This window comes from Platichthys flesus, chromosome 15 (genome assembly GCF_949316205.1).
Source record: "Platichthys flesus chromosome 15, fPlaFle2.1, whole genome shotgun sequence".
Classification (NCBI taxonomy): Eukaryota; Metazoa; Chordata; class Actinopteri; order Pleuronectiformes; family Pleuronectidae; genus Platichthys; species Platichthys flesus.
In genome coordinates, this window is record NC_084959.1 from 3,319,039 (window position 1) to 3,330,260 (window position 11,222).

The window sequence follows — 11,222 nt, forward strand, 5'->3', positions numbered from 1 at the left end:
ATTTGACTTCAACTTTATATTTTTAACTCAGTTTTTGGTCCCTACCAGTGAGATGCTTAGTTTAAGCTTCTAAATGCACCTTTATCCTATTAACACAGCATAATCTAATGAAATATCAAAATCTACACAATCTCACTGTGTTTTAAAGAATTCTCTGATCATTTCTTCCACTAAACAATCAACAAATAGCCTGTTATGCTGTTGCAGGAGGTGTGCACCCCGTGTGCCGTGCACCGCATTGCCTCGCTGCAGCTTTTAGACGCGACCTGCTCAGCCTCGGTCACACGCTTGTCATCATGATGGAGGAAACGCAGGAGACTGTAGCAGCCGAGTGAAGAGGACTGAACGCTGCGGCTCCGCCACATCCACACCGCTCGTTTCACCTGGTGCTGTTTGTAAAGAAACCCGGTGAGAAGAAACACGTCTTGTATGATGCATAGGTTTTTACTGCATGCGTTTGTTTGTGCGGGGCTCGTTTCTGTTGCTGGGGATTATTATGCGTAGTGTTTGCTTGCGGGGAGACGATCGAGCTTTAATCACAGGATCACGCGTCTCTAGAAGGAGACATATTCCTCCGTGCAGCGTGAATATTGTGTGTCGGTTGTGTTTCTGTGTCGTTTAATCGAACACAAGCCGGAGGAGACTCGAGCGAAGCGCCGCAGATTAACCTCGGCTTTACTAGTCCAGCACCGCGGACAGCTCCGGAGCCGCGGGCCCGAGCGCAGCGCGTCTCTTCGGCCTCGTTCACTGAATCTGTCCGCTCCTCTTCCTCCAGGATCCGGACTCAGCTCAGCGAGGACCCCGGAGGACTCCCAGCCGCAGACATGAAGCACTTCCTCAGGTAAAGACCCCATTGTCCCGGCGCCTCAGCCTCATTGACAATTCACTGTGAATGCCAGCACCTCCTCGCTGTGTTTCATCATCGATCTGCTGGGATGATGACATGTTTCCACCAAACACTGTGGTGGACCCGGCAATTCCCAGTTCTCCCATTGAAGATCCCACCCGATCGATGCTGTGTAAGTGGCTGTTAAATGGGTTTGATACGGTTCCTCTGTGGGAGGAGGCCTCTTCATCATGGAGCACATGTACAAACCTCTGCTGCTGTTTCTATTTATAGTTCAGGTCTGTGCATTTCTGTGCTGGGTCTGTTTATCTGCATCTTTAAGACACAGGAGCTTTAGTAAACACGAGAGATAATATACCAACACAACAACAACAACAATAGTACGAATAATGATTATAAACTTGATCTCTTAGAGCAAAGTTAGCAAATTGTATATAAAAAATAAATCATACCCATTAATGCAATTTGATATAACAGAAAAAAGACCAAAAAATGATTGCACAAGGATGTATTTGTCCATTATGTATAAAACAAAGTCAGGAGGAGAACAGTCCCAGATTCTATTTGAATTTAAATGGTTTATATTTATATACGATCGATGATCTTTACCACCTCTTCTTTGAGGGGCTGAAGCCTAATCCCAGCTGATGATGGGGAAAGAGGCCGGGTTCACCGTTATGATTGATTGACCTCCACAGGTACGTGGAGAACATGCCAACTCCACACAGAAAGGTCCCGGTTGCAGGTTCCATCCAGTACCATCCACTGCACCCCCGTACCAACCTGCTCCTTAACCATTTAGTACTTTATGAACAAACAGTCTTATATCAGAATCAAACCTCAACATCAGTCTGTCAATTTGAACATGTATATTCATTTTAGACATCAACCTATCATTTGAAAATTACAGATTCTACATTTCCCATGAATTCCTCTGGTTTCTCTTTCGGTTCAACTCCCTTTGTTTTGATCCTCAGTTTCATTTAATGAACAGTGGAGCCGGCTGAAGCTGCCAAATTGTTTTCTCTGATGACTGTGTTTGTTTTACAGTAATTATACTAATGTGCCAAAATGAACGTGGTAACAACACGCTGATGTACAAATGATTTGTGTTGCACTTTTAATGACTTTGGCTGATTCCAAAACAGAGGATGAAAGTGACTCAGATCAGTTTTCCCCATCATTAGTAAACTGATCTTTATGTTTACGAGTCAATGCATGTTCCCTTTAAATCAAAACTGACGATCAGGAGGCAGGTCCACTGTCACTTCTCCTGTGTTTTAACCCTAGAACTGTTCGGCTGCTGTGTAACCTTTGAATCCTGCAGCCACGCCCCCCCCCCCCCACCCCCCCCTCTCCTGGCTTCCTTGAAGGTTAAGAAAATGACAGAGAGTCTCTACGAGCTGTTTAACATGCCGCCCTCGTCTCAGGCTGTAGAAGAGAGGAATTAATCCTCCAGGTCCGGAGCTGTGATTCTCTTCCCTTCTTCTTTTTGTTGACATGGAAGATGACGTTTCGCACTAATCCCTCGGCAGCAGAAGGATTTATTTCTGCCTGAAACGGTGGTAAACTCCATTCCTCTGGAAAACCAACAACGACAGAGAATGTTGGCCTCCAAGATTAAATGATAAGTAATGATGATAATAAACTTACTTCCACAGGATCCAGGGAAATAACCCCTTTATCTTTCCTAGCACAGGATCATAAAATCATTTCCTGTCTTGTTTCCCAGAGTTCAGTGCGGTTCCACATTTCTTAATGGGTCATTCTGCATTTCCCAGGACACACATCTACATTTTCCAGCTCGGTGTCACCTGTAAAAATAGCCCACTTTGATCCGAGGCACTTCTCCCCTGGTAGACGAGAAGAGAAGCACAATTCTCTGACTTCCTTTTCCCTGTGCAGCCTCTTCCTCCATTGAAGTTACTCTCTCAATCAGTCTGATCCTCCCCCCCGTCTTCTCCTCTTCAGAGTGGTGACCCAGTTCTTCGTATTCCTCTACTGTAAACTGCTGTGGAGGGGCCTGAAGTTTGTCGCCAGGAAGTTGACGGGACGCTGCGAGCTGCAGAGGATCTGCTACAACAACAAGCATGGAGCCCGCAGGACCCTGAAGATTGGTACGCCCGGATACTGCCTGACATAAACTGCATTTGTATTTAAATATTTATAGTTAATTTTTGATAATCTGGCTTTCAATTGAACCTTGAGAGTGAAAATAAAGTTCCATGATTGTTTTGTGAATGTTTTAGTTTCAATCCTTCATCAAACGTCTTTTCCGGGTTTTTATTTCTGTCATGAACCAAAATAAGTATCTAAAGAATGATTTTTTCATGTGAATTTCAGTTTCCTTACACTTTGCAACCTTTTCCTTCCAGAGTCGTCCCTGAGGTACTCCAAGAATGGGGTAAGAGTCTCTGAAATACAGCTTGAGTAATAAAACACAGTTTTTCTAGCTCCACTCTGTTTATTCCCTGTTTTCTTCTCATGCTTCGTTCTCTGCAGCTGCTACAGTCGGCCCTCAGTGTCCATCCTGATAAAGTGGATAAGACCATCGACGACATCATGGCCTTGAAGAAGATTAACCCGGACACCAACCCACAGTGAGACGCTACATTACACATCACATTTGTGTTGCCTCTTATCACTTGTGGTAAATTAGAGGTTAGGGCCGACGGCACTTTTAAAACAGACGGTTGTTACGGCCCCACAAACATCTGTAGATAAACCCGAAGGCTCAGTAGAGGCCATAACATACAGAAAGGACACAACTGTAGAATTTATCAAAACCAAACTCAAACCATTAAGAGACTTGATTAATGAAATAAAAAGAGGTGGAGATCCTTGTGCAATTGAACAAGTCAAACCCAAAACACCAAATCGGGACAATCGAAGATCTCCTACTCAAACTAAACGTGTAACATGTTCTGCCTCTTTTGCAATGACTGCCGAGGAACCCTTGAGCAAGGACTGCTCAAACTAATGCCACACATGGTCCAGAGTTAAAGACTGTGCTTTTACAGAGCAGTAGATCTGGATCCTGTGATACAAACAGCCCGCCCTGTCCCTGTGTGTCCCTGCAGGCTGGGCATCTCTCTGCAGGCCAGTCTGCTGCAGATCGTGGGCTACCGGAGTCTGGTGATGGAGGTGGAGAAGCTGCGCAGGGAGCCGTACGACTGTGAAAACTCGGAGCACGAGGAGATGCTGATGAAGGTACAGCAACTGAAAGGATAAATTTATCAGGTGTCAGGACACCCGAAAATCCAACAAGTACAGAATGAGCAGATGAGAGTGATACATGCAGGAGTCACAGGGTGAAAGAGCAAAAGCAGACTTTCAGTTCAGGGAACATTCTCTTGATTTGATAGTTTTGAAAATAATCCAAGTTTTGGTCATTATTAAAAACTCATTCTGAGAAAACATGTATCAAGTATCATGTTTCTATGATCTATTGTGTGTGTGTGTGTGTGTGTGTGTGTGTGTGTGTGTGTGTGTGTGTTTTGCAGCTGTGGAAGGAGCTGCGTCCCGACACACCTCTCACCGGACGCATCTCTAAACAGTGGTGTGAGATCGGTTTCCAAGGCAGCGATCCCAAGACCGACTTCAGAGGAATGGGTCTGCTGGGCCTCCATAACCTGCTGTAAGAAATAAGGATCTCACCCAATTGAAAAGAATGTTTGTGAAGCAGTCTTCAGTGGGATCTTCAGATATATGACCATCTCCTGTGTCTCTGCAGGTATTTTGCCGAGCACGACAAGGCCACTGCTCTGCAGATGCTCAACGACTCCCTGCAGCCGAAGCACAAGTACGTCCACACCCTCTATCTCCTCTTTTAACAAAACATGGCCAAAGCATTTTAATGGAAAACACCAGGTATTTTGTATTATTTATTATTATTATATTATTAGCAGGTTACATGATGAGTTTAAATAGTTTGAGGTTTCAGGTTAAATGTATTGATGTATAAAGTGTAGCAAGCACAGATAAAACATAACATTTAATTCCTCAATAAAACTGTGAAAAGTTAAAAGAAACTTGTCTTCACAACTCAAACGATAACAAAACCACAATTCTAATTTAATCAGGCAATAATATAACACATGTTTTGGTTTCAGCTTGTTTCATTTCCCCCTAGTGGCCAAAAACCCAACTATTACAGCTTTAGAGTTTCTACCACACATTTTAACGTGCACTTTATCATCCATGAATCTGCATTAATCACATTATTCTGCTTGATTATATTCATTCTGCTTCATTATTTCACTGCACTATCTCTTATAAACTGCTGCTGCTGCTGAGTGGGTTTTCTTTGTCTCATTTCACAAATGAAGATTCTTCTTCTCTTTCTTCTTCACCTCCAACGTTTTTACCCATGCCTCCTCCTCCTCCTCCTCCTCCCCCCACTCCTCCTCCTCCTCCTGTCTGTCACATTCACTGTAGGAGCACAAACCAAAAGCAAAGGTACCTCGCTTTCACTTTCATTCACTTTTTCACTCCATTCATTTTCTGTCGCTTTTTCGGTTTATGTTTTACGCACAGTTTAAAGCTGTGTATTATTTATCTGCAAACACTTTATCAGCCTAGATCAGAGTGTGGAGCTGCAACACAAACTCATATCCCACCCACAGTGACAGGGACAGTTCTGTGTCTAATTCAGAGGAAATATTGTGCATTTTTATTATTTTCCCCTTTTTTACAAACAAGCAAAGCTGCTGTTTGCATATTTAACAAAACTGCATTAACATATAATATATGGACAAAATGTTGCTGCTTTGCTGAAACTTCAAAGTCACAATGAAGACTAAAGAAAGTCCTCGGTTTAGAGAAGAAAGGTCATAAAATCTGTAGTGTTTCTGTCCACAGTGTGGCGCTCTCGCTGTTGTTTCACATGTAGACTGTCAATGACTCAAGTGTGTGTCCTTCACAGTGAGATTAACAAGCCTGAATGGGAACAGAAGAACCTTGACAAGGCTATTGGGTAAGTGTGAGCATGTGTGTGTGTGTGTTTGTGTGTTTGTGTGTGTGTGTGTGTGTTTGTAACTGGGCAACAGATTTGTCCTCAATGAAGAAGCGGAGGGGATCTGGAACGTGGCCATTGAATGTCAGAGTGGAGAATAGTTTGTGTGTGTGTGTGTGTCAGAGAATGTGCGTGAGTGTGTGTTTGTGTGTGTGTGTCCTGATCAGCTCTGATAAACAAGGACTGACTTTTTAAATCACACACTCAGTTAGAGTCCTCCTGTGCTCACGCAGCGCAGTGAGAAGACTCCAGCCGAGCAGAAACCTGCAAACTGCTCCTCAGTCACCACTCTGGTGGATTAGGAAACACTGGAGTCAATAGTCAAAATACCAGGTGGCTACAGTATAGTTTATATTAAAAAAAATATATAATTAATTTCTAATAGTTTTAGTTTCCTGGTGTTTTGTAATTTGATGGTCGAGGGATTCTATTTGTTTTAAAGCCCTTTGTAACCTAGTTTATTATAATTATTAAAGGACATTACTGGTGGCTTAATAGTATAATAGTAAAATATCTAATACCAAACAGGTAATTGTAAACGTAAAAACAGAGAGAAAAACAGCATAAAAAACATGAATATGTTTTCCTGTTTGTTATATGAAGTGACAGTTGTTAGATTCTGGTTCTTGAAGACAATGTGATCTTTTCAAAGAGGAGCTGCTGGAACACAGACACAGACGTTTTACCTTTAAAAGAAAAAGGTTTTAAAGATAGATTAAAACGTATTATTATATATTAAAGATAATTGTGAATACTATTATATTTGTTTACATCCTTTTCCAGGAAACCTCTGTTTCACTCGCTTCTATAATGTGTTATTGAGAATTTCCTAAATCTGGGGTGTATACACAAACATCTTTATAAACTCGGTTTCATCTCTATCCTCATACTCACCGACCCAGTTCTTTTTCCTCGCTCCCTGTCCCACTGTTATAATCCTCATGTGTTCCTCACCTTCCTGCAGTTACTCGTTTGCCATCGTGGGCATCAACATCACCGACCTGGCTCACTCTCTGCTGGTGAGTGGAGCTCTGAAGACTCACCTGTACAACGTGGCCCCGGAGATGCCCAGTCTGCCGCACCTCCAGCAGACCTTCTGTGAGTGGGGCCTGCTGGGATATACTGAACCAAAATATACTAGTTTTTTTATTATTTTTATTATTATTATTATCTGTGTTTAATAGAGACATGATCCAGCGATCATAGATCAAAACAGAAAAAGCAGAACATGATGAATTACACTTCTTTGGGTTCTGCCCCCAAGTGGGAAATAAATCTAATAATTGATTTTCAACCCTGAAGTTTTTAATTTTTTTAGTCACTTGCAGCAGACACAATAAACCATAGAGTAGATAAATAAAGATGATATGAAAGCTTCCTAAATCATCTTGATGTTAGTAGATGAGACCATAAATGAACATTAAAAGTGGGACACATTTGCCCCATCCCCCCCGATCACCACTGCACAGGCTCTGGCTCTAAATTATACCAGAAACAAAAGATGGCGGATCTTCTATCCTGAATATTTTGGCTTCATTTTTGTACAGTGGGAGGAAGTGGAGAGGCGTCGTCCATCTTTAACAACCTTTAAAAACTAGATTCACATCCTGCTGCAGCTGGAAACAAACTGATGAGAGCAAATCTGCAAAATACAAACAATGAACTGCAAGACCTCAAACTGTCCGGGGGGGAAGTAGTCATGTGATCCATATGGACCCAGTGTAAAGAGGGATGGACTTTTCTCCCCCCAGGTTACCTGATGCAGGAGTTCCACCGCTTCTGGGTCGAGGAGGATCCCAGCGACATCATGGAGTTCAACCGGGTTCGCTCCAAGTTCCACCGGAGGATCCTGCGACAGCTGAAGAACCCGGACATGGCTCTGTGTCCCCACTTCGCCGCCTCCGACCTCCACCTGGTCAACCTCTAAACACACACACACACACACACACACACACACACACACACTGACACCCTCACCATCCCCCCACTGAGCCAAGCAGAGCCCCCCCCGTGTCTGCCATCTGAAAATCAGAAAACTGGACACATGTGGGGAGGCTCTGGTCCTTGTCTGCTCCGCCCACCTCGTCCCAGCTAGCGTCATGTCGCGTCACTGCCAACAGCTCACACACACACACACAGACACACACAGCTACACACACATGCACTGCCTCTGCGCCCTCACTGCAGCGTCAGACCACCAGCACCAGAGACGACCATAGCGATTGTAGCTGTGCATGAGGAGGCTGCACCCCCCCCCACACACACACAGACTCATCGTCACCTGTTGCTTTAATGATTCATGACGATTGTATCACTCCCAAGGTTTAACTCACTTAAACCTTTTGCTTATTTTAACAACAAACCAAATCTTACTTTCCGAGCCCCTAAAAAATGATCTAACCCCAAGTGATCATCGGATCAGAAAATTCTGTCAATCAGCTGCTCTGGTTTTTAAACTGAAGAGCTGTTGAGTTATAATGTACATAATGAAGAGAGAGAGAGAAGTGAAGCTGGTGCTGATTCAATCAAACCTCCCGGGGCCGGCTCGTCTCTCGACTCCGCCTGTTTGAGGTCAATACTACAGATTGAACTGTAGATTCTTATCATGTCTACATGACATGAACACCTAAGACTCCTACTTGTTGCCAAAAAACAGTTTATGGGTTTTTTACCCCGTCTTTTATTGAAGAATGTGGTTTTTCAATTGATTCCATGTTCAGGTTTTTTTTATGCTTTCGCTCAAAGTCACTGCTTGTGCTCAGATTGGCTCTGCTTGTGCTCGAACACGGACTTCAGACTGATTCCCTGCGCTCTAGCTTCAGCTCTTGCATTTCTCCTCTTCTTTTTATTTTGATTTATGGAAAAAGTCCTTCAGTATTCCCCAAACAACAGTAAGTCAGGTGAAGTGATGGCGAATGAAATTGAGCACGAGGAAGAGCAAATCACACCAGATGAAGCACAAGCAGGAGCCAGTGAAAGCATCTGAATGTGAAATCAACAATCACACATTAACAAACCACGCTCTTTAATAAAAGTAGGAAACAAACACATGCAAACCACGAATGTTGAGAACTTTAAATCCAAGCAGCGGTTTGTTTCTCATGAGCTCAAATCTAAGTTTTGTAAACCTGTTAAATAATTCTCATAAAGTTTTTTTTCAAATAACTTGTTTGGTTGAGCTACAGATTTTTTAAATTAGAAGCAATACTATTAATATTTAAGACTCATTTATTCCCTTCTACGTGTCTACGCTGAAGAAACTAATTTGAAATATTTTATGATTGTTGCTTTTACAGGTTTACAAAAAATCTTTTGCCTTTTTTTGACTCCATGCATTTATTGTGTCACGAATGTTTCTCACGCTCACGATTGTTTGATTCTATTAATTCCTTCATTGAATGTGACACTGTGTCCACTGTTGTATCAGCCAAAGCAATAATTTACATTCACTCCACCGCACATCTCCGAGCCTCAGTGTTTTGCTCTCGGACTCCGAGCTGGAATAATAATGATCGGAACAGAAGCTGCTGCTTGTTTTATTTAATAGAAATGAGATATAACTGAGTCATGAGCCTAATGATGGTGAACACACATCTGACTGCTTCTCGTAATGTCCAGGTTTGGGGGGGAGCGTCTTTGTGACAGTAAAAACCTGTTGGTCCTCCTCAGTGAGGTCAGATGGGGGATAATGGGAACCAGTGAGGTCATCGTGTCCTGGGAATGAAAGTGGTTTCAGATCCTTTCCACTATGACGTCATTTGCTTCAAGTATTTCTGTCGATTTTGACCCCGATTTATTATCATATAATGCTTTTTCTTTCCTCTAGTGTGTTATAAAGGTTTTTCTGTGATTATAAAAACCTGAGCGGCGTGAACCACAGCGCCACCCATTGACCGTACAACGGAATTACAATTTAACCCCCAAAACCCCTATTCACCACCATAAATCAGAAGGGAGGTGAACGTGACAATTAAAAGGCTAAAGATGGAAACGTTGACCAGCCACTCAATGTTTAGAGGAGTCTACACAGACACATGTCACTGTCACTGCCTTTATTCAGTTTTTCACCAGTTCTCCACCAGTTAATCAATTAAGAGGTAAAATGGTTGATTAATTCACATCAGAAATGTGAGGAACATCTATAAAACATTATTTAATTTCACTGAGAGAATCCTTCACTGTCTTTGATTATTATCTCAGCTCCGAGTCACACTTTTGATTTTCACTGAACGACAAGTGAAACAAAAGCTTAAATCTGTCTCACGTCTTCTTCTACTTCACCGTGTTGCTTCTCGTCAACACGCGACCACCGTGTTCGTCACACGCGAGCGATGGCATCGTGCGTTCGATGCCGACGGCTCCGACTAATATTCTTCTCTCTTTTGCTGCCATGCCTGCACTTGTTGATTGTGTTTGAATCGTGTGGAGTATCTCTGTCTCATTGAAGTGAATGTCAACGCTTCTCGTCAGTATTTACGCAGCCGTTTACTTCGCTGAACGTCAGTCGCTGGTTCCATCTCCTGCTTGCAACTTCCTTTACTCTGCTATGGTCAGCTGAAAAAAAAAGAAGCAGTTTCCTTTGTGATATAGTGAATTTAGAGATTTGTGGTATTTGGAGTATGAGGGCCGACGTGTCTCCGGATCCTTTAGATGAAGTTAGCTACATGCTGCTGTATATTCTGCTTCGAAGCTGCCTTGAAGACTGCGATCTGCATGCTGATGATTTCCAGTGTTCTTCAGTAAAGCCCAAAATACAGTACTCCTGGATATTGTACCGATGTGCTTCGTTTGTCTGTGTTGTCCTTTTTGAGAACACAATAAAAAACTGATCATTGACTGTTTTGTTGTTTCTTTTTTTTTGAGGTGAGGTCTCAAATTGGTTTCTGTCTCTGAGCCTGTTAAGATGAAGATCTAAAGCAGCTGTAATAAATCATTTATGAGAGGAATTTTGGATCAAATGACAATGTGCAACATAAGAGTTGTCGCTAATCGTGAGGAAAGTGTCACACAACTCTTCAAGTTCTCCGCAAAACGACTCGGATTCTCGTGACACGATCCAGAACTGACGTGAATCTTCACATGATCCTCAGATTTTTAATACACAAATATTAAAAAAGCTATTTAAATCCCCTGATGATGGAATGCACGCAAAAAAATACACATTATGATATGTTTCCACATTTCAGCCCTGTTTGTTTTATTTCAAGTTAAATCTGTAATGTTGCTATTCGCTGTAAGAAGGTAAAGATTAAACCTTTCCTCTTTATGAACTGAAAACATATTTTATTTACTTCCCATCTTTACCTGGTTTTGGAAATTAGCTTTTCCTTGTGCTTGGAAACCCACAAACCGTCTGTAAGC

At 42.4% G+C, this 11,222-nt stretch overlaps 1 protein-coding gene across 1 annotated transcript; it reads left to right on the forward strand.

The window, feature by feature from the left end:
- Positions 1–274: 274 nt before the first annotated feature.
- On the forward strand, positions 275–10,697 carry elmod1 (ELMO/CED-12 domain containing 1). The gene is made up of 11 exons (XM_062407038.1): positions 275–408; positions 776–841; positions 2,819–2,964; positions 3,223–3,251; positions 3,350–3,447; positions 3,928–4,057; positions 4,351–4,484; positions 4,581–4,649; positions 5,772–5,822; positions 6,826–6,959; positions 7,613–10,697. The coding sequence occupies exons 2-11, from the start codon at positions 825–827 to the stop codon at positions 7,786–7,788; spliced, it is 984 nt and encodes a 327-aa protein (XP_062263022.1). The 5' UTR covers positions 275–408; positions 776–824; the 3' UTR covers positions 7,789–10,697.
- Positions 10,698–11,222: the final 525 nt, after the last annotated feature.